The 23332-nt window shown below is 49.9% G+C and overlaps 2 protein-coding genes across 2 annotated transcripts in view; both read left to right on the forward strand.

The window, feature by feature from the left end:
* The window catches only part of RASSF4 (Ras association domain family member 4), a 31935-nt gene extending 20658 nt beyond the window's left edge, over window positions 1–11277 (forward strand). Inside the window, exons 5-11 of the mRNA XM_058671422.1 lie at window positions 268–359; window positions 877–1037; window positions 6267–6368; window positions 6569–6620; window positions 7574–7695; window positions 9020–9117; window positions 10189–11277. Coding sequence (XP_058527405.1) covers window positions 268–359; window positions 877–1037; window positions 6267–6368; window positions 6569–6620; window positions 7574–7695; window positions 9020–9117; window positions 10189–10249 — 688 coding nt within the window. The 3' untranslated portion in view covers window positions 10250–11277. The remainder of the gene's footprint in view (window positions 1–267; window positions 360–876; window positions 1038–6266; window positions 6369–6568; window positions 6621–7573; window positions 7696–9019; window positions 9118–10188) is intronic.
* A 4872-nt stretch (window positions 11278–16149) lies between these two features.
* ZNF22 (zinc finger protein 22) lies at window positions 16150–19286 on the forward strand. The gene is made up of 2 exons (XM_058671641.1): window positions 16150–16280; window positions 18103–19286. Exon 2 carries the CDS (start codon window positions 18188–18190, stop codon window positions 18863–18865), a length of 678 nt encoding a protein of 225 aa, XP_058527624.1. The 5' UTR covers window positions 16150–16280; window positions 18103–18187; the 3' UTR covers window positions 18866–19286.
* Window positions 19287–23332: the final 4046 nt, after the last annotated feature.

Here is a 23332-nt window from a genome sequence, read left to right on the forward strand (position 1 = left end):
TGCGTATCCATCCGTACTCCGTCCCTACAACGCAGCCAACCGCAGCTGCTCCGGCCCGCGAGGCCAGACTCCAGCTCCTGTCAGCAGGCACTGGGAGAGGCCTTTCCTGGCCTTTCATTGTCGTAAACTCACTCTCCATCTCTCCCTCCGCCCGCGCCTCTGCTTCTTGCCTGCGACCCAGGTGCCCGAGGTGCCAGCCTCATCTCGCCTCTCTGTCCCGGAGACACCCTTACCCTGTCACCTGAGCCCTCCGATTTCACTTTCCAGAAAGGAGCATCCGCCTCAGGACGGCATGGTCCCCGGTAAGGAGCCCAATGCCCAGCCCATACAGCAGGCTGAGCGCTGCGGAGACAGTGCAGGTAAGCTGAATACGGACGCTGCCGGACTCCGACTCTCCTGGGCAGAGCTGAGGGTCCCTGAGAAGAGCTCTGTGGCAGGGCCAAGAATGGCCTTGCTAATCCCCTCCCTCATAAGGGGCACAGGACACACACTGTCATTTACACAACTCTACGGAGTTGGACTCAGAGACTTGGGAAGGTGACTCAGAGTGTGTAGCTTGAATCTCCTGTATTGTGTTGTGTGTGCTATGGAAATGGCAAGCCCCAACAGGTGGCATGGCCCCTATGCCCCCCACCTGCAGTCGCGGGTCTCTGGCACCTGCTTCTCACACTCTGAAACCTGTCCTTTTTGCGCCCCTTCCCTCAGCACACAGTGAGGACCCTGACATATGTGGTGCTCTGAGGACAGGCCCCCTAGAGCAAACCCCATTCCATACTGCCACTGCCGGCTCCCCCACACACAGAGTTCCACAGCAAGGCAGCAAGTGACAGTCACCATCCTCGGCCCAAGCCGGTGCCCCTTGTCTGTCTTCTGCAGCAAGGCCCCCGGAAGAGGACGAGGAAGCCCCGCAGCTGATGCGCACCAAGAGCGACGCCAGCGCCATGATCCAGAGGCGGCCCAGGAACCGCGCACCTGGCGAGGTCCAGCGCATCCGACGGCACCGCTTCTCCATCAATGGGCACTTTTACAACCACAAGGTGAAGTCCCGCCTCCCACTTGGCCCTAGCTCTCCCTGGGCCTTGAGGCTGAGCTTGGGGGGAACCAGAGCCAAGCACAGCGGGCAGCAGGTCCTAGCAAGGTTGCATTAAGGGTCACCCTTGATGTGTTCCTATCTGAGGGGCTGCTGTGCCCACGGTCACACCAGCGAGAGCGTCCCATGTTTGCACAGCATGCTGGCTTGGAGTTTAGCTCACAAGGCAGAGGCAGGCAGTATTCTGTGCCCTTTTTGATCATTGCAGAGGCAGTTTCCTGCGAGGGTTCACCTGGAGCTGGCAGGAAACCCGGTGTATCCAGTGATCAACCGTTTGGTGCTTTCAGACCACACCAGCCAAGACGTGCCCAGGGAGTGTGTGGCTCTTCCCAGAGAACCTGGCTGGCTCCCGGTTCCCAGCCTTTGTCCCAGGGTGCATTGTCCCGACCCCAGGGACACTGTGCATTGTCCCTTCTCCAATGACCTCATACCATAAATAACTCCAACCATGAAGGAGATTGTTCCGGGAGTGAACTCAGCAGTTTCCAGTAAGCAGCCATCCATGCCTAGAGAGGAAAGCTTGTAGTGGAAGAGGTCCTGGGCCGTCTGTCAGCGCCTAAGGCACCTCCAGTGCAAGGATGGAGAATTCAGCTGAGCAAGATGAAGGGTCCTTGCTTCATCCCTGGATCTCCCCTTTGTCCTCCCCCAGGCTCCTGCCCCCACACTCAGGCTGGCTTGCATCGGAGAACTTCCCTTCCAGTCCCCCAGTGAGTTCCTAGTAAAAGCTGATGAATAGCAACAGCCATAAGGATGTTGTTGCCAAGTCCAAGAAAACCCAGGACTCTTCCCAAATAGTTTACTGGGAGGGAAAGAAGGGATCCAGAGACGTAGAACAGTGTGTCTGGCCACTAAAAGACCAGTCTTGTGAACTGGATATTCTTTAAGTTTTGGTTTCACCTTTTTCTTTTTCCTTTTTTTCCCCTTAAAATTAAGCACCAATCGTTTGTGTTTAACACATCTTGATACATTGACCCATTTTGAGGAATTCTTCAAAATTGTTCAAAAAGCATATGTGTGGACTGAGAGTCCACTCACCAGGCATGCAACAAGCCAAACACACAGGCACCGGAGTGGCAGGGATAGGGCTGGTGTTTGTTGGCTCAGGGTGAGACCAGGAGCTGGGCAATGGTCACTTAATTCCCAGGCTCTCCTAGAGGTCAAAGGTTAAGCTTCTTGCAAACTGAAGCTGGGGTTGAGCGGTGCATGTCCAGCTCATATGCAGGCCCCTGGTTGGTCAGCAGCACTTGTAGGCTGGTGCTGATTGGTCATCGATACCACGCTCTTTTAGAAACTTTGGTAAGGGCAAAGCAGGCTTCAGTCAGACCAGTGGTGGTACTGACTATTGCCCTGGACTTGCGGTTCTGGAAAAGCCCTCAAGATGAAGATCCAGATGAGAGGAATGAGCTCGAATGCCTTGTGATCTGAGAGCTGGCCATTCTCTGTTCAGGGAGTTGGCTAAGGCGACCTGAAGCTTGGAGAGCGGGAGGATGGGAGACCTTGGCAATCGGGAGCTGCTGGGATCTAGCACTGGCACCAGGGATTGTAGGAGTCGGCTTGGCTTCACAGTGGCTCAAGGTGCAGCAGAGTGGAGCCTCGCTGTGGCAGGTCACTTCTGATCCAGGGTTTCACATGTCTGTAAGAGCGTAGTGTGTCTAACACGGAAACCGAGACACCGTCCCTGCAAATGTCTGCGTGGTGTGCAGTCTCCCACATTCCAGAAGGAGCAGAAATGCCCAGTGGGGCTGTCATCACAGCCTTTTGTGTCCATCTGAACCAGTCATCTTCTTAGCTAAAGAGACAGAGAGGCTTGTGCCTCTATTTGTCACCCAGCTGGGACACCTTTCCCTCTTAGGAACAAATTCGCCTGTGTAACATGCTGTTCCTCCAGGTGGACGCATCATCTTCCTGAATATAGAAGAACACCTTAAGCCTAAAAGGCCCCCAAAGACAAGCCCTACTCCAAAGCTGTCTTTCTTACCTTGTCCTGTATCCCTACAAACTTTGTGTCCTTAGAAATTAGTTTATGAGTTCCGTAAGTCAGAGGGAACAATTTTTTTTTAAAGATTTACTTACTGTCATTGGAAAGCCAGATATACAGAGAGGAGGAGAGACAGAGAGGAAGATCTATCCACTGAGTCACTCCTCAAGTGACCGCAGTGGCCAGAACTAAGTTGATCTGAAGCCAGGAGCCAGGAACTTCCTCCAGGTTTCCCTCTTAGTTGTAGGGTCCCAAGGCTTTGGGCCGTCCTCGACTGCTTTCCCAGGCCACACGCAGGGAGCTGGATGGGAAGCAGGGCCACGCATGAAAGAACCAGCGTGTGCAGGGTGAGGACTTTAGCCACTAGCCAGCCACGCCAGGCCCCCATAGGGAGCAATTTTTTTTCTTTTAATTAATGTTTTATTTCTAGTGTGCTTTTAATTTCTTTTCTTATTAATTACATTGTGTTATGTGACACAGTTTCCTAGGCTCTGGGATTCCCCCATCCCCTCCCCGTGCCCTCCCCCCATAGTGGATTCCTCCACCTTGTTGTAGTATTGTAGTTCAAATTCATTGCAAGCATATACCAGGCATACAGTCCAGCATCTCATTGTGCAGATAAATTCATCGGTTTCTTGGGGAAACCATCTCTGGTCTGAAGGTAGAGCTGGCAGAATATCATCCTGATCAATTAAAAGCCCCAACATAACATCATCAACAATTTACAACATTATGGAATTAACTGACATGGTATTAACCAATATGTTAAAAAAAAAAAGCAAGTTCTTGACCACATCCTGTGACTACTCATTGACTTTTCAATTTTAGTTTATATACAACCAGCTTCTATACACCTTAAAATGGCTATAGGGTACTATTCAGCTGTCTTGTGTCTATTTTCATTTTAGTATATAGCAGTTTATAGTGTTGAAGTATAATTTTGCTGAACCTGGCAGTTTTTAGGGTAGTCTAAACTGGCTTATAACTCTAACAAAGCATATGTCAACAGTTGAGTTGCAGAACAGATTTAGGAGGGGTGTGCAGAGAAATCTTCAATACCTTAGTGAGGAGCATAGGGAGCAATTTAGCAAAGAAAAGAATTCCTAGCATTGGCTTTCTGGGGGAGTGGTTCCAAGTTTTATTTCTAAGAACCGTGCCCCAGGACTCTGCTCAGTCATTTTTGCAGAACTGCTCCGATTTACAATCGTGTTGGTTGGATTTCCAAACAGGGTGAAGTTTTATGGCTGTTCCCACTGCTGTGGGCCAGCCGGTTGGATTCGAATGTGTTCTCTTAGGGAGGAACCAGCTGTGGTTATAAAAGAATCAGCCAGAGACCTCTACTCCTGCTTGGAGTGGTTGGTATTATTCTGAAAACAAGACTCCGTGCAAAGAAAACATGAGCAGGGTTTGTTGACAAGACTTTTCACCTCTGGAGTAGCCCGTGGCTCTACCCAGGGTTTCTTGGGACCTGAAAGCCCAGAGTGACTGTTCTGAGCCATGGAGGAAGCGGGTCTGAGTTTGAGGCTGATTCCAGCACTTCCTGGAGACCAGCAGGGGACATTGAGCCAACCCCTTGAGCACCCTAAACTCACATACTTCCCTGGGAAAGCAAATCTAGGACCATAAGTGAACTGGATTTGGAAAGTGAAGGCAGCAGCACCAGAGGGGGCTGCGCGTGGGGGTTTGAGCACCCGAGACTCCTCGGTTACGTTGCCAGCTAGCTGGATGTGTGCCCCCAATAAGCTGTTTACTAATGTCAAGCCTCTGTTTCCTAAGAAGTGAAGGTTATTTGTAGGTGTTTGAGAGGGCTGTGGTGGGGATTAAAGAGTGTGGACAAAATGCTGAGCACATTCGGTGCAGGGCTAGTGTTTATAAACGACTTAACTGTGCATCAGACAATGTCCCAGTGAATATCACATTCTGATAATCCTTGACATTTGCCAATGGGGTTACATTTCCCCAGAGGCCATCATAAAGTTGAAAATGTACTAGCTGGGGGCTGGCATTGTGGCAAATCAAATAAAGCCGGCTCTATGGGCACCAGTTTGTGTCTTAGCTGCTGCACTTCTAATCCAACTCTGAGCTGGATAAAAGCCTGAGAAAAGCAGGGGAGGCTGGCCCAAGTGCTTGGCTGTCTGCACCCACATGCAGACCCAGAGCAAGCCACTGCCTCCTGCCCTGGCTGTTGCAGCTATCAAGGGAGTGAACCAATAGATGGAAAAATCTCTCTCTTGGCTCTCCTTCTATTTCTGTAACTGATTTTCAGATGAATAAATGAAGTTTACGTAAAAAGTAGAAAATACATTGGATGCACCCAATCTAGGGTGCATCCTAGCTCAGAAGCGTGAGCACTGTATCATATCGGTTGTTTGCCTTGAGACTGCCAGATTCACCGCCCCTGTCCAGCATCTATTGGTCAATCTGTTGGGCCATGTTTTGCTGTCCCTGGAAGAAATGAGCAGTCCAAGTTGAGAGCATAGTTTCCACTGAATTCTACTGAGTCACTTTTGCAGGATGAGAAAATTGAAAAACCCAAGGTTCAGCTACCGTAAACTGACACACATCACTCCCCCAAGTTGTGAAGAAGTCCGCACGTCTGGAACATAGGCCATTTGAGAGGGAATTGTGGTGTCGCCTCCGTGTGACAAGCCGTGTTGTATGGGCTGCAGGAAGCCTTTATAAATATATCTCCAGGAGCTGTACTGCAGGGTCTGAGTTAGGAGGAATGGAGCTGAGTGGAGAGATGGAGGCCTCTGCGTGCAGGTCAGTGCAGCTGGCCCAGCCCCTGCTTGGGGTCGCATCAAGGGACTTGTACAGTGTGATGTGAGGGCCTCTGCTCAGGCACCGCTGGAGAAGGTGAAGGAAGAGACAGACAGGCCCTTCTGGCCCTAGACGAGACAGAAGAGTGATCTGATTGACAGACAAAATGAGGTGGAGGCCAGTGCCTCCTGTCCGGAAGGTCCTGGTTCCTCTGTCCAGATGGCCACCCTACATGTGTTTATGTTGGGTGGGGGGGTGAGGGGATCCTTGGAAAGCCAATGCTGTTGCTGTTTCCTGGAGCAGCCCTCATGTTTGGGCACATGCCCAGCTCATGTGGGTCTGTGGGAGCATTCCTAGAGCCTGGGCCGCCAGCAGGACAGCAGCCTGTCTCTCCTCTGGGCACACTCTGAACTGTCTTTGTCCTCTTCCCTGCCACAGACCTCCGTGTTCACCCCTGCCTATGGGTCGGTGACCAACGTGAGGGTCAACAGTACGATGACAACCCTGCATGTGCTCACCTTGCTGCTGAACAAGTTCAGGGTGAGTCCAGGCCTGGGTAGCCTTGACCCAGACACTGGTGGTTTGTGTTGGGTGGCAGGCTGGAAGGGCAGGGCAGCAAGATATTCCCTTGCTGAGATGGCAACTCATGGGGATGTTAAGGTATCTTGTGTTCATGGTACGGGGGGCAGGGGTGTTTTCTATGATGGGTCCTCTTCATCTTCCTCAAATTGCCTGTGCAGGTGGAGGACGGCCCTGGAGAGTTCGCCCTCTACATTGTCCATCAGTCCGGCGGTGAGTGCTTGCTGCAGATTATAGCAGCCCAGTGTCTCTGGTCATTGGCCTAGTCAACTCGCCACCTGGGCTCTTCTCCTGGTGGAGGGACCTTGGTCAGCTTTCTTGGCAGTAATGGGCAGTCTCAGGACAGCCAACCCTCCTTACCTGGCTGCCTCCTAGCCCAAGCCCAGACAGGGCTCACAACTGTCTGAGAATCCCTACCAAAGCCACAGAGGAAGCCAGCTCCCCAGGCTGGCCCTCCCACTCTCTCTGTGGCATTCACAGTTGCCAAGCAGACCTGTGGCCTCTCGACTGGCTCACTTGGCATCCTCCAACCCACTGGGCTCCTCCTTGAGCTGAGTGCTATGTAACCCTGGCAGGAGGAAGGCACCCCTGGGCCCCTCCCACCGTGGGTTCAAAAGGCCCCTCTATAAGTTAGGTTAACAAAAGAGCAAGCAGAGGCTTCATGGCAGGTGCATGGCCATGCATGACTAGCGAGTGTGAGCAGGTGGAGGCAAGCATGACAACGGAAGCTGGTTGTGAGGCAGTGAGGGGACACGGGAGATAGCTGTGAGCTTCCTGGGTGCCCAGTGGTGGGAGGGTCAGCAGTGGAGGGACACTGATGGCAGAGGAGGCTTTAGCAAGGTTTGTGATGCTGGTATTCCCCCAGTCTGACCAAGGCCCTGCTGGTCTCTGCTGATGTCTGTTCTTCCTACAGGGGAGGGGGATGCACTGACACATGGGGTTCCTCTTGCAGCTGCTTTTTCTCTATCCCAACAACAAAATGTCATGTTTTGAGGGGAGGTGACATGTCTGACCCCTTCCTTCTCCGGCACGACAGTACCTCTCTCGGGAGATTTCTGGAGCTCCTATCATCCAAATTATTCTTTTCTGTCATGTGCCTGTCCTAGTACAAAGAGCCATGACCATACAGTGCCAGGAGCTGTGTCAAGTGCCTTCTTTTTTTTCAGAGAGGACCAAATTAAGGGAGTGTGAGTACCCTCTGATTTCCAGGATCCTGCATGGGCCCTGTGAGAAGATTGCCAAACTGTTCCTAATGGAAGCAGACCTGGGCGAGGAGGTCCCCCATGATGTGAGTAGGAGCCAGGAGACACCATGGCAGGATGGGGGGAGTTCCCATGGGCTCTGAAGGTGGCCTGGGCGAGGAGGTCCCCCACAATGTGAGTAGGGGCTGGGAGACACCGAGGCAGGATGGGGGACTCCCATGGGCTCGGGAAGGTGGCCTGGGCGAGGAGGTCCCCCATGATGTGAGTAGGGGCTGGGAGACACCTAGGCAGGATGGGGGACTCCCATGGGCTCGGGAAGGTGGCCTAGCCCAGAGCCTTCTTGGACGATGCGTCCAGGGACCGCTGGCCCAATACAGTGATGACCCCATGGTGATGGCCTCAGCCCTCCCTCTGCCTCTCAGTGGCCTAGGCAAAAGCACGTGGGGCGTGGAAGACCACAGGTCTATCCTTTCTCTCAGGCAAATAAATGCCAACCTTCATGAGCACACAGTCATCTCTGCGTGTCCACAGGACCTCTGCAGATGCCAAGATCTGCAAATGTCAAGTCTGTGTGTGACATGTCACAGTATTTGCACCGAACCAAAACAGGCCTCCCATATGCAGAGTTCCAGCGAGAGGGGGAGAGAGGCCATAATGTAATCCCCTTCCCCCATACACTTTAAGCCATCTCTAGACCCTGAGAACACCTAACACAGTGCAAACGCTGTGTCAGCAGTTGCTCTGCTGTGTTGTTCAGGAAACAATGACAAGAAATGGGCTGCAGGTGTTCGGCACAGACACGATGTTTTCTCCTGAGTATTTTCAATCCTAGGTTGCTTGATTTCCACAGACGACATGGCAGCCATCTGACCTTGCCTGTCACTGCATTCATGACCCACATGAAGAACCCCTGACCCTGGGCCCAGCCAGCACCAGTGGGGGAGCAGGAAGGAGCTGTCTGAGTGACCACCAGGGCTCCAGGCGGGACAATGAGCACCTGCCACACCCCTGTGCACAGAAAGGCCTGTGGGGTGGAGGTTATGAGGCCCTCTGTCCCCTGGCCGTTCCCAGGGCTGGTGCCTTTCTACTCCATTGTTAGAAACAATGGTGTGAGGTGTTCCCACCAGCCCCACCCCCGTGTGCCAGGGCTGCAGCACTGAAGGCGTTTCCTAATATTCAAGCTCATATCCCTCTCCCCACAGTCTGAGGGGTAAGGGTTGTCTTTGAGAAAACAGCAGCTCCCCCGCTCTTGCTCCCATTACAGTGCAGGGCAGTGGCATCTGGGGTGGGGTGGGAAGACGGCAGCTGCTTTTGGAGCTGTCTGAGCCCCTGTGGAAGCCAAGAGGACCAGTCGACAAACTTGTGGCTTCAATCTTTAAAGCACATGAAAATGTTCTTGGATTTTTCTAGGTTGCCCAGTACATTAAGTTTGAAATGCCGGTGCTGGACAGTTTTGTTGAAAAATTAAAAGAAGAGGAGGAGAGAGAAATTATCAAACTGACTATGAAGTAAGCAGCACCACCTCCACCTGCCGATCAGGAGCCCTGAGCAGGCAGGCCACGTGCCAGGGGGGCAGGTCTCTCCTCTCCTGCACATCGGCTGCTCTGCTGCCAATCCTGGCTCCCAGCCTTGTCCTCAGCCCCCTGCTCGTGTGGATGCCAAGCTGGGGTGACAGGAGGCCAACATGGCAGACATAGCCCCGCGTACCCAACAGCTGCAGCATCCTCACCAGCTCAGGACACGAGTTGCATCTGCGCAAGAGAGGCAGAGAGCAGGGGCGTGCTAGGGGCTGGGGCTGGGGTGCTGGGTCAGGGATTCTTGAGTTCTGCAGATGACCTGGCTCTTGGCAAAGTGACCAAGGAAAGGCATAACCTGGGGGCTCTTTGTGATTCCAAGCCCACTACCCCGGCAGCAGTTGTTGGAACGCTCAGCACCTGTTCATTTGTTCAGTTCAGGCAAAAGGAGAGCAGATTTCAGCAGCCAGTAACTGTCGGGACCCAGCTTGACGAAATTAGCCAGGCTGGTTCTCTGGATGACCTGTCTTATTTGTTCCAGTGCAGCATGGAGCAGGACAGCTGGAGGGCACTCGGCCTGAGCTGTGAGGTGGATGGCCTGGGAAGGGACAGCCGGTTTGTGTTCTGGCTTGATACTGGTGAATGGCCCTTGAAAAGCCTCCATCCTCTCCTTCCCCGCATACTCCTGATAGAGTTCCTGGTTTGACACCCCTACAGGGAACCAGCTGAGGCCCCAATAACTGTTCACTGTAGGTGTCTAGGGACCTAGGAACCGCCTGGTCAGTACATCCAGGCACAGAGAGGGAAAGCTGAGGCTCCAGATGGGGGTGTCAGCCCGGATGGCTGCAGTACCGGGGAGGGAACACAGGCTGCCTGAGCCCACCCTGCTTGTACTGCTCTGTCTTGGAATCGCTGTCTGTTTGAATGAAGCTCTGGGACAGCCTCAACCCTGTTGGCTGCTCCTTGAAAGGCCTGAGATGCTCCCCTGGGTGGCCACTTGGGAGCTTGTCACCACTCTTGGTCCTCTCCAGCTACAGTGGTCCTCTTGGCTGTGTCTCCCTCCAGGTTCGAGGCCCTGCGTCTGACCATGCTGCAGCGCCTGGAACAGCTGGCGGAGGCCAAGTAGCTGGCCAGCGTCCGCCTCTTCTGACCCCAGCAGCAGCAAGTGCATGTGGAGTCCCAGTGGCTGGGCCCTGACTGATCACATGGACTGATGGGCACCACCTGGGGAACCCAGCATCTGTGCTGCCACTTGTACAAAGTCTGAGTACCATGCGACCCGCCTCCCTAGCTCCACCGCACAGGGAGCACGCATCGGGTGCAGACCTAGCTCGAGGAGCAAGAAATGCCTGCTGGAGTCCAAGGCTAGCCTCAGCAGTGAGTGAACTGGAGACCGCCACCCTGATGAGGTTGGGTGGCTAGCTGTTGTGGTCAACTCTGTCCACTCACACATCCTCTGTTTAGGACGCAGTGTTGGATCCAGCCCCAGGGACATGGGCTTTGTCTGCTTGGCTCAAGAGACCGTGCAGACCTTCATCGTCTTCATCACCCTTGTCAGTCATGAGATTACCTTCTGTCCCTACATCGTAGCCATCCAGGAACTCTGTTGAAGGGTGCTGTTCTCAACAGCTGTGGCCTGCAAGCCTCCGGCATCACCTGTGAGTCTGGCACAGCCCAGCAGCCCCGGTGCAGAGGTCATGTCAGGAACCTGACCATTTTTGCCCTCTGTGGAAGTAAGCATTAGCTTCTCAGTGAGACCTGAGGGAATTCTTAGAAGGAGTTCTCTGCAGGCAGCATGGCCACTGGTTCACCGTGAGGAGGTGGTCCACTCAACACTTGGCAGTTGAGAGCCATGGGGGATGCTAGGTCTCCATCATCCCCAATCTCGAAGCCTTGCATGCTTCTTGCTTTCCCTATGTCCCATCATGTCCCATCAGAACCCAGAATATAGAGGAAAACCTTGAGTTCCCTGGGGCCAGATGCTGAAGGGATTGTGTCTGTTTGCTAACCGAGAATTTCTGGACTCGATGAGAAAGGCTTTGCAGAACCGTGCGATGGTTGATGCTGGATAGGCGAAACGTAGCACACTGCAGTCTACACTCTTCTCCCAAGGGGATCTGTGGGAGGTGGGTTTAAATGGAAGAAGCATGAAGGTCAGAGGAGCATGTGCACATTTGGTGCGTGTAAAGGGCAGAGAGCAGCTGTTCTCTGTGGAGCCGGGCACTCCCTGGCCAGCTGCACCGTCATAGAGACACACACGGAAGTGTGGTGGCCTGGCTGCTGTCCCTGTGTGTTCATTGATAGCAGGGTCCCCCAGGTGCTCAATAAAACTGATCTGTGAACTGAGGAAGTCAGGACTAAAGTTATTTTTCTTCCTCCTTTGTCTTTTTCTATGTCCACAGCAATACCCTAACCCCTGCTACTCTTGTCCTACACTGTGTGGCTGTGGTTGGCAGATGAGCCCCCAAGCCACTGCTCTTCATGCCAACATGGGTTTTTCACTCTCGTGCATGGGGCTGCTAGAGAATGCAGAAAAGTAAAGGATGGGGGCTCTCAGGGTGGCCTGGGCAGCGAGCAGTAAGGTCACCCTGAGTGGCAGGATTTTTCTGCCTTGATCAGATCAGATGGAGTCAGGGTGTAGCAAAAGGTGGGAAAATGAAACAGCAGACTTTATTTTCCTGCCTGAATTTCAAGCTCGGGTTTAACAGGAGAGCTGCCCACAAACATTCTGTTTGGTAGGAAACAAGCAGCCACCTCATTCAGGCCGGGACTTGACCCTGGAGGGTCCAAGACACACCCACCAGCTTCCCTGTAGTCAGGGGCCTTATTATTGGGAAGAGCAGGAGATCCGTACAGCTCTCCGGAAGCAGGCCTGAGGCTCAGCTGGAGTGGGCTAAGATGGCATATGGTGTCACAGAGTGAGAGAGGCCTACCCACCTGGGAGCAGGACAGGTGCCCTTGGAGCCTGGGCTGCCGGTTTGCTTTTAGGAGTTGATAGCAGGGTACCTGGGGCCTTTCTCTTTTTGAAGTAGGCATTATCAGCATCCACTTCTGAATGTTGGAGCATAGAACAGGAAAGGGCAGTTCAGGGATCACTCCGTGTGTGAAGAGCTGTTTGCCTCAGCATTGCCCTATAGATTGCAGAGTTGTTGGCTTCCTGCTGGCTCCTATAAGGACTGCAATTCCAGCTTTCTCCCTGGAGCTTATGGGACTTCCCACAGAGCCTTCGATTAGCCAAGATCTGAAGCGGTCAAGGTGTCCAAAGCTGAAGCAAAAATGTCTGGCTGAGAGCACTGTCTGTGGTAAGGGGATTGCCTTCCCTGGGGCCCCGACCTCAGCATCCAGAGAGCCTGATGACCGGCAGAGGATGAAATCAACAGGATTGCAAAAGGACCGAATCAGGGCCAAACAGGAGCCTTTCCCAGAACAAGTTACCAGAGGGGATCAAAACACCACTTGTTTTTCTGCTGTGATAACCACGCGCTACCAGAACAGACACTAGCTGTCAAAATAAAGCCGTTCACCCAGAGGACATCCGGTCCCTTAGCTCTGGAGTAATGCGGTCCAAGGCATGACCTGTCCCATCAGGTTATTTGTGGAGGCAAATAAGCGAATGCAACATGGGAGTGTGTGTTCATACGACCCAGGCACGCCGCATGCAGCTACTGGGATGGCCGGACATGGTAGTCAGGTGCTGTAGGGGGAAGCAGCCCCCTTGCCCCAGACCCAGGATCAGGCAGGAAGTTCTGTGGGTCACGGCCAAGCAGCTCCAAGTGTAAAAACAACCACCAGCTACACGTGCTATATTTAGGCCTCCTTAAACGCCTCCATCTGGGAATGAGCCAGGAACTGACACGCTGAGACACTTAGCCTGAAGGGTGGGACCCTGTGCCCTCCCGGGCAGGCTTGCCCAGAGAGATCTTCTGCAGGCCCAGAAATGGGAATTCCCAAAGTTTCCTTTTCCCAGAGAATGCAAAGGAAACAAAGCAAAGCCTGAGGTGTGGTACGCCTGAACCATTGTTCAAAGTCCCTGGGCCAAGAGGGGGTCACCTGGGTGAGAGATGAATATTCCACTATTCATTACTGCATTGGGGCCACACACACACACATGCATGTCACCGACCTTCTTGCACTTGGACTTGGGGATCAATGCTGCCAAATACAGACTCCAGACTGTGCATGTGTGTGTTTGTGTGTGTGTGTGTGTGTGTGCATTCCATGTTCCTGCTAGTCGGCGGGGCAGATGCCAAAGCCACAGGAAAGCGAAGTGACCTGCCATCTCATTTCTCAGCCCAAGAGGCTCTTCCTTCCTAACCTGAACCTGGGGTATTGGACAGGCACACTGGCCCAGTTGATACGGACTCTGGCCCCTATTGGTCAAGACTCCCAGGAAAGATGCTGTTTGATGGCCTCATGGGGTTCATTGCCCTTCATGTTTGAGGAATACCACATGTGACCATTTTTCAGTTACTTTGCTTAATGATCAGCCTGCAATCCCATCAGAGACATATGTGTTATTGAGAGGTTAACAGCATAGGCTACAGTCAGATCATGGGGCACAGAGCCTAACTCCGCCACTCATCAATGTGTGACGTGGGGCAGGCTACTTTCCTCATTTATAAAACGAGGATGATGATAAATTCTTACCACCTAAGGTTATTGGGAAGTTTATCAGTCAGTTTTACTGCAGTTCACAGATGAACGCCAAAATTCTCAGTGCTTCCAACAAGAGTATTTATTTCTCTCCTCTTGCATGTTCATGGGACTACAAGGACTGTGGGCGAGTCCGGTGGCTCTGTTCCATGTGTCTTTTCATCCTGGGTCCTAGATTGAAGGACCTGCCCAACTGGGGATGTTCTGTTCTCGGGGTGGAGGGAACAAGCAAAGTGCTGGGAGGAATGCACGACTCAAAGCTTCTTCAGGGACACGGTGTGCCTCACACCTGTTCATGTGCGGTAAAGTCAACATCAGTAGGCTGGGCATGTGGCTCACGGGGAGACGTTCAGAGCCACGCCGCAATAGGCAGGCACGCCACAACAGGCAGAAAAGGGTGCCGCAAGTGTCACCCCACAGGGATATTATGAGGCCACAAGTGCTTCCAACAGTGCCCTGTACACAGTAAGTACCCAGGAAGTGCTAACTATTAAGCTAGCAGAGCACCCGACGTCTAAGACCGGCTGCCCTGTGGCTTCCCTCTCCTTCCTTAGCCCTTTCCCCCATCGTATCCTTGACCGGCTTCTCATTGTCACTTTCCCCGTTGTACTTGAACATCTATACTTCCTTTACACTTTCATTTTTCTCCTCTTAAAGCTTCATCAGTCTTTGATTCTCTAATCCTTGTACCAGTTAGTTTGAGGTGTAGGGAAAGGGCTGGCCCACCTTCATGTGGGACACCAACAGGAGTTTAGGATATTTGCTGGGGTTGTGTATGTATTGGGGCGGGGGGGGGGGGGAGCAGTAGATGATATTTTTTTAATGCAGAGCAAACAGTCCCAGTAGGTGGTGGTTTGCTCTGGAAATCTTCCTAAACCATGTCTAGCCATGCCTTTCAACCCCAGCCTCTCCAGCCCACCAGCATCAAGATCCTGCAAAAACAATAAGCAGTCCCAATGGTTCATGCTTCTTAAATCGCCCCATGTGGTGCCTAGGGCCTCGCTTTTACCACGATCCTTGCACTGTCAGCATTACTGGCTTTGCAAAAATGCGACGCTTTATTGATTGTAGAAGAGGCTGGAACCTAGCGGGCTACTCAGCCTCCTTCCCCTAAGCAAGTCTCCCTCTCCTCCCTCATTTTACAGATCTGCAGGACACACAGGGTCCCTGATTCTGACACATGTTAAAGATGAATGACGGGAGGATAGATGTAACAGCACCTCACAGTGGGGGCTTCTACATACCCATTCATTCAACAAGCATTTACTGAGTGCCTGCTACCTGCTAAGCACTGTTTCCAGCACCCCGGACACCACTGATAGCCAAAGAGAGCTCTGTGGCCTGCCACATGGTTGCTGGCTTTTGGGCCAAAGACAAGATCACTTTCAGGCTCTGAGGAGACCGCCAAGAGTCCAGGTTTCCATGAAGTAACACTTCATGTGCAGGTGTTCAAAGTGGCTTCATTTTGAAGATATTCTAAAGAGAGCCAACAGAATTTACCAATGGATTGGATGTGGGTTTTGGGTGGAAAAAAAAAAAAGAATGCAATCAGTGCCATCAAAGTGTTTGACTTGAGCAACTGAAGAAAAAAAAAGGGAGTTGACTTCCAGCTTGTTGGCAAGAGGCTAGCTGATGGGCAGGAGTTCGCCTTAACATCTCCACTACACATCCACAGGGCGCCCTGGGACATCAGCCCGGCACACCCAGCTGTGGGCGTCAGTGATAAACCCAATCCAGGATTGGTCTGGGGTCAGTGAGGCAGTGGTCTTTGGCACATCCATCGGGTGGTCTTTGAGGCTGGTTGATGGGAGAAGGGTCCCCCACCTCCCCAGGATTGGGGTTAAGTGGAGGAGAGGTTCACGAAGCCAGAGCAGAAGGGCAGGCAGGGCCAAGCTGTGGGAGAGAAGGCAGCAAGAGAGAAAAGACCACTAATGAGGGGATAAGCCAGGGGCTGCGGGCTTCTCAAGATGACTGGGGGACACACTGGAGGGATGCGGAGCCTGTGGGACCCAACCAAGGGCTACCCACTTACACACAGCGTGGACCGGAGTAGAATTATCTCTGACGCCTGGAAAACGAGTACAGCCGGCGTCCCCAACTTCAGGGTTTCCAGGAGCTTTTCAAACTTGAGATCAATAGGGCGATTTGTGAAAATTAGGAGGAACTAGGGACGGGCGAAGCTGTCCCGGGGCGCTCTGGCTGGTAGACCAGAAGGTGGGACAGACTGACCTCAGAGCCTTCTTTCACTACAAAGTGAGTGCCCACAGGTCGAGTGCTCCTGGGTTTCCAGCGGACTCTATCTGAGCAGTGAAAGCCGGGGATGAAGGGAAAAAAAAAAAAAACCGCCAGCAAGCAACGCACACAATTCTTCTCGGGTGGGCTCGGGACCATAGAGGGTCGCTTCCTCCGCGTTCCTAGAGCGCCCGCGACGGCGCCCGGCGCGGCCCGCACTTCCGGCAGCGCGAGAGGCGCGCAGCCGGCGAGGGCGGCGGAGGTCCGGCGCGGTGAGGGGACCGAGGCGCGCGAGGCGAGGGTCCCGGGGGGCTCCTCGGGGGCTCGCGGTGGGGTCGGGGCGGCGGCAGGGCCTCCGGGGCGGAGGGCAGCACGGGCTGGGACGGCCTGCGAGAGGCCTGGGCGGGGGGCGGGGGTGGCCAGGCCTTGCAGCTCGCGTCCGTTCGCCGGTGGAAGGGAAGGCTTGGGGCGGAGGCGGGGGTGGGTGGGGGCCCGTCCTGAGCCATTTGTACAAGTTGGGGCGCCCTGGGGGTGGGGGTGCTGCTGCTGCGGCTGCGGCGTCTTCGGGGGGACGTCTGCAGGGGGACTCTGCACCCGAGTCTCCCTCGCACACCCCACGCACCCCCATTTCGCTCAGCCAGCTCCTGCCACTCCGGCTTTGCCTTGCCTTGGCATTCGCCTGAGCCCCCCGGGGCGTGGGGCTGGGCTCCTCGGCAGACAAAGCACAGGACTGCACCCGCTTAGGGATTGGGGTATCTGCCTCTTGTTGAGGGAGAGAATTGCACAGAAGTAGTTGTGGGACTTGAACCAGCTCGCCCTCTGCCCCTCTTAGGCTGACTGCTCATCCGACTTGCATTTAAGAAAAAAAAAAAAAAAAGTATAGCTTAAAAAATATATATATATGTCGTCGCCATGCTAGGTATTTGTTGATGACTAACACCACGTTCCTGAAGTGGTTTTGTAAATATTGGTCAAGGTTAAAGAACGGGTAGTGCTAATTTGGTGTTAGCTGACTGTTTGCTCTTGCTGGAACTGACTGGAATCCCAGCACATGTAGTTATTAAGTGTCCAGTTAAAATCCTGGGCACTGGTAAACATGAAGCCCCAGTTGGATGAAAGAAAAGAAAAATTATGTCATCTGCCTTCTCATTTGTTTGCACTGTGCTTGTATGCATTAACACCCAGTGTAATTACTCCTTTTTTAAGATCTTCTTTCTGACCCAAGGTGTGGGAAGTAATAATTTTGTTACTTGTGCAGTCTTAGAGTCTCTCACACTGCTAATTTGGAGTTTCTGGGGTCTTGGGGTGTTTGCTTGGGCTGTTTTAAATAGCCTCAGGACAACCTAAGTAAATAATTTATCTGAAAATTTTTTACAGCATTGGGGTATTTTAAGACTGTCATCCTATTTTTAGATGTGAATTTACTTTCCGTCTGCTTTTCTTGTATTCTATTCATGCCTTCTCAGCTCAGTTTTTTTTTTAATTCCACCATCCCTTAAGTGAAATTTTTCATCTCATCCATGTTTATCATTTGAACTCAGAGCTGATCTGTCAGTCCTTGAAGAGTTTCTACTTTGAACACGATTTATACCCCCAAGGTAGAGTCAAATTGTCATCAATACTGGAAACCGAATGGCCAAGCAAATCAGAATAAACAAATAGAAAGTAGTGTGGTTTGTCATTTCATTCAGTTTGGAAACGTTAATTAGATACTAACCATGAAGTGAGTTAGAAGCTTAACATGGAGATGTCACAGCTTTACAATGTTCTGTTTCACTGACTTTGTTATCTTCTGGAGTAGTTTCTTCTGTTCTTTTGAAGATGTTCTTGTGTGTCCACTCTTTAATCCTTCATACTGATCTCCTCACTTCCTTTTGGATCTTTCCAAATACTGTTAAAAAATAAGTTCAATCAACATTTAATGATGATTATCAGACTCAGGAATTACCTGAGATTGTGTATTGTTTCCCTCTAGAATTAAGCTGTGTTTTCATTAGTGCTAGATACTTTTTGTTTTAAACACAGATGTAGTTTTGGTGTGTTATTAAAATTGAGTAATTAACAGAATTTGTCTTTTTTTTCTTCTGCCTGCAGAAGGCTGTGTAGCTCTAAGAAATGAAGCATTAATAGTTGAGAAGAGGACAGTGGGCTTCCTTCTGATTACGTCTGTCAGTTCAGCATGAAGTTAGGAAAACCTAAAGCAGGTCTATCCCGGAGCTCAAGCCAGGGAAAAGCCTATGAGAACAAACGCAAAACGGGCCAGCAGCGGCAGAGATGGGGAGTGACCATTCGTTTTGACTCAAGCTTGAGTAAACTAAGGAGAAGCTTAGATGTGAAACCCTATAAATGCACTGAATGTGAGAAGAGTTTCAGTCAGAATTCAACTCTCTTTCAACACCAGAAGATCCACACTGGGAAGAAATCTCACAGATGTGCCGACTGTGGGAAAAGTTTCTTCCAGAGTTCTAACCTCATCCAGCATCGGCGGATCCACACTGGGGAGAAGCCCTACAAATGTGACGAGTGTGGAGAAAGGTTTAAACAGAGCTCCAATCTCATTCAGCACCAGAGGATTCACACTGGAGAAAAACCCTACCAGTGCGATGAATGTGGCCGCTGCTTCAGCCAGAGTTCCCACCTTATTCAACATCAGAGAACGCACACCGGGGAGAAACCTTACCAGTGCAGTGAGTGTGGCAAGTGCTTCAGCCAGAGTTCTCATCTGAGGCAGCACATGAAGGTGCACGAAGAGGAGAAACCCCGGAAAACCCGGGGTAAAAATAGCAGGGCCAAAACTCACCTGGTGTCCTCTTGGAAAGCTGGGAAAGGACGGAAATCGGCAGCTGGTCTCCGCTAAGCAGGGAGCACTGCCTCCGCGTTGTTTTTAAAAAAGAATAGAAACACTAAAGTTGTAAACGGCCAGAGATGCTTTGCAGTGCAGCATTTTATACTGGATCTTTTACCTGAAGGGAAATGTTGGGACTTCAGTAACTTCATTGGGATAGAACACATTATATGAGCCCAGCTGCTCTCCCTTCTTCCCTGTGCGACATGGAGCACAAAGAACTGAAAGTATGTTTTGAGAAAAACATATCATTGACCTCCTGAAATTGCTTCCTGCTTCATGTTAACAAAGATTGTCACACGTAATGACATGTTCGTGAAAGCACAGGCATGCCATTTATTGAGTTTTAGGACTTTCTGTGGAAGGAATAATTAGAAAGGAGAATTTCTGTTGGTCTTGAAGTTCTTAACAGATGAGGTTTTTTGCTTTACAGTTTTGTGTTTTAGCCATTGGTCTATGAGTGTGGCTCAAGATTCAGTGTGGTTAAAATGTATTCAAGGTCACAGATTTAGAACCAACGAGGCCAACATTGTTAACATTTTTTTCTTTCTGCATATGGCCAGTTAGAAATTAAAGAAATGGAAAATTTTCTGCTTTTCACCAAATTCTTCATAAGAGATAACCATGGGATCCAGTATGAGAACTGAATTGCATCCTACGTGTATGCCTGCTAATGGCTTCTTTATGATGTGTTACTGCTATGTCCCTCGATTTGCAGAAGTTGGGACGAACATCTTCATCCTCGTGACCTCATCGGGCATTCTCTTTGGCTCCCATCAACTGAACGAGCCCTTTGGAGCTATATGAATAAACAGATGGTTTTACCAACACAATCTCGGTTTGCCTCTTACTCATTACAAACCTACATTTCACATGCCCCATTGCTTTCCAAGACTGTGAGCTTTAGGTTTATCTTAAATGTCTGTGAACAACAGAAGTCGTTTGATGTAAGTGTCGTTGTATTGTGGCTCCTTTGAATTTAGCCTTTTCTGCATTTCAGGAGTTAAGGCTTATAAACCTAATGTCAGAGTGGTGCCTGGTAACAGCCAATCTGATCAGCCTTCAGCTCAGGTTTTATCTTCTATTGAATACTAACATTCTTCCAGTTTTTTTTTTTTGATATCTTTTGTAATCATGTAGTTTCCGCTGTACTAATGACAGTTATCCATAGAAATAAAAAAATGAAATATTTTGCATACTACTACCTTCTCTTTATTTTTCTCCTGGAAAATACAGAACTGAAGTCTAAAGATAAAAAATTCCAGTCTTTGAAAGAATCACTTGTTCTTCCTGTGTTTGTTTTCCTAGGATTTGAACTTTGCCTTCTCCTTGGCCCTGTGTGTGAGTGCAGGGTCGCAGAAGCTGGCCTTGTTGATGGCATTTTCATCCAGTAGGATGATCCACAGTGTGTTTTTGTGAGGTGATTACACTCAACTGTTACAGTAGACTTGATCTTTGATCCCCTTGTTACAGCCGGGTCACTTTGGCAGCGGCATGGCTGTGGGGCCCTTTGGAGGACTTGTCGTGTGGTTTCAGTATTGTGTCTCGAGTAACTGCTGCCTAGGACCAAGGCAGCGTTCTTTTATATCACAAATTCACCCATTTTGACAGCAACTGTAAGACCCTGTAACAGCAGGTCCTGTGTGTATTATGAGATTTCATAGTTAACACTTACATCTTTGATAGACTTACATACTGTCTGCAGAGTCAAGCAGATACTCTTCAGATTTTAATATATTCATAGTTTTACTTTAATTGCACTTTAGAAATAGATTAGTAACATTGATGGTAATTAGCATGTGGTACCTAAGCCTTATTATGAGCATTTTATGAGATAGAAAAGTAACAAATGCTATAAATGAGCAGTATTCCACTCTGAGAAATTAAATGTAGTGTGAGACTAGTAGGCTCTGCTTGCTTGTATGGAAATGCTGTACCTACCTGCTCATATTCTGAATTTCCAACGATTATGTTGGAAATTATGTTGGAACATAATTGTTGGAAATTCAAATCCTTTGGAAAACTCCTTTCTTACATAACCTCCGTGCTTTATTTTTGGGGAAATAAAAAGCTCAAGGGCTATTTTTTAAAAATTAACTGAGGTTTCTTCCACCTATACTGATAAGATGTGTAAAAATCATTTGCCTTCTACATTGTTTTATTCATCTGTTCAATCATTAAATGAAGGTGGTAGAAATAAAGCTGGCCCAATATGTTGAAAGGCAGGAAGTTAGTTAAAGCACAAGGTGCTATGAGAACCAGAGGGTACACCCTCAACCCTCCTGCAGAGTTGCTTGTTTATTTAGTAGGTCTGGCTTGGCCAGAAAGTGTGCATTTCTTGTGCTTTTCTGGGAGATACTTTGAGAGCTGTCAGCTGTAACCATTGCTGGGAAGGCAGCGAAGTCCAGGTCCGGAACATTGCCCAAGTATAGACAGGATTTAGCCAGGAATACTTTGGGCCCCAGGGCCTGTCCTTGGTTTATTTCTTGCTTACCTAGTAATCAAGTATGTCAAATTTTGGAAATGTCTGTGGTTGGATTGTTAGTGAAATTATGTAGATTGAGAATTTAGCATAGAGCTTGGAACGTTCTGTAGACTTTAATGTTGTCTTGGTCGGTCACCAGAGGCAGGGTAGAGGATCTGTGAAGTCAGATTTGAAATGTTCAAGTGGCAAGACTATACTTTCAGGGATCATTTCTACAGTTTGTGAAATGTTCAAATGGCAAAAAATCACTCCCATACATTTAAGTTCACTTCTATTTTGGTTCAGTCAAGACTGTTGTAGAGAAAGAGACATCTGTGAATGGAAGCACCAGAAGTTTCTAAGAGACACATAAGTTTCCCTGTACATTTTTGACAAGCAGTGAGTGTATCTGTTCAAAATGGAAATGCGTAGCCACTGACATTACATTCCCCCATGCTAGGGAGGTAAAGGGGCCTTCCTTTTGAGGAAATTTATTGAGAATGATTGTGTATAAAATGCTGATGAAAGGTAAATTATGTTTTTCATGTTAAGTTTTAAATATACAATGTAATTGCCATTTTCAATTGAGACAATTCCCACTCTGTTTGAATTGCCATCTAAAGTGGCATGTGGAGGGAAGAGGGAAGTAACCTTGAAAGGGACTGGTATTTATACTAAGTTGGGGCTAGAAATCCCCTCACTGGGGTCTTTCCACATGAGTGCAGTGTCCCAAATGGGACCATCCTCTACTGCTTTCCTAGGCATCTCAGTGGGTAGCTGGGCTAGAAGCAGAGCAGCTAGGATTTGAACCAGTGGTAGGATGGCAGTGGCTTTGCTCACAGTGCTGACCTCCTATTTTATGGACTTGCTAGATAGTCACACACACACAAAGTATTAATGTAACAATCAAGCAATTCCGTGTCCTCCAAAATTACGAAGTTGGTGAAGTTAACAACTTGAAGTTGGTAACTTGGAAGAATTTTTCTAGATGATTTCAGAGATGGAGACTTGAGTCAGGGAGACCTCTTGGCATCACTGAATACCAAGAAGACTCTTGGAATAATAGCCCAAGAGCAGGAATGCTTCTGGTAGCTTCTGAGAGGAGGAGCAGAACCGGCTGACAGAATGGGCTGCTCTCGGGAAGAGTGCCTTGTACTAGGAAATCCTGATCTTGAGATGCTTGTGAGAATGAGTGGAGCAAAGCTGAGTACCTCTGGAGAGTAGCACATGTTGAGGAGGAAGTTAATATTATTATGTACCAAATGCTTTGTATACCTTAGATCATTGCATTGGTTTGCTTCGGATGCCCTGACAAAATACCGCAAGCTAGCTAGCTTAAACATTGCAAACTCACTTCATGGTTTCCACTAATTTGATTTCTAGGAAGATTTCTCCTAATCTGAAGGGGGCTGGCCTCTCACGTTCTTTTCCTGTGGATGTGCTCATCAGGACATTGGTCCTGCTGGATTAAGGCCCCACCCTTGTCCATTTAACCTTCATTCCCAGCGTGCAGACCCTATCTGCTAATAACATTCCCATTGGAGGTGGCATTTCAGCATACGAATAGTTAAGGATTCCCTAACCGACACAAATTCCATTTTCTTGATAAGAAGACTAGGAGAGCTTTAGCAACTTTAGTTCAAACAGGTAAAAAAAAATCTATGGCTGAATTTTGGGTGACTGATTAAAATCTTGTCACACCATCCTATACGGTCTTGTCTACTTTCATGGCTGTCAAAAAAACGTTAATGAGTTCAAAGAAAAAACTGCCCAGAATGGGCCACTTCTGCCTCGGTTGGAACCCCATCTGTAAGTCTGTATTTGTCCTGGGAAGACCAAAGGAACGAGCACAAGGTGTTGTAAGTGGGGTCTGCCACAACAAATTATCTTAGTATGGGTAGCTTGTAAACAAGTTGTTTCTCACAGTTCAGCTGGCTGGAAACCCAAGATCATGGTCACTTGCTTGTGAGGTTTCCCTGCAGGATTACAGACGGGTGACTTCGCACGGAATCCTC

This window comes from Ochotona princeps, chromosome 13 (assembly GCF_030435755.1).
Source record: "Ochotona princeps isolate mOchPri1 chromosome 13, mOchPri1.hap1, whole genome shotgun sequence".
Classification (NCBI taxonomy): Eukaryota; Metazoa; Chordata; class Mammalia; order Lagomorpha; family Ochotonidae; genus Ochotona; species Ochotona princeps.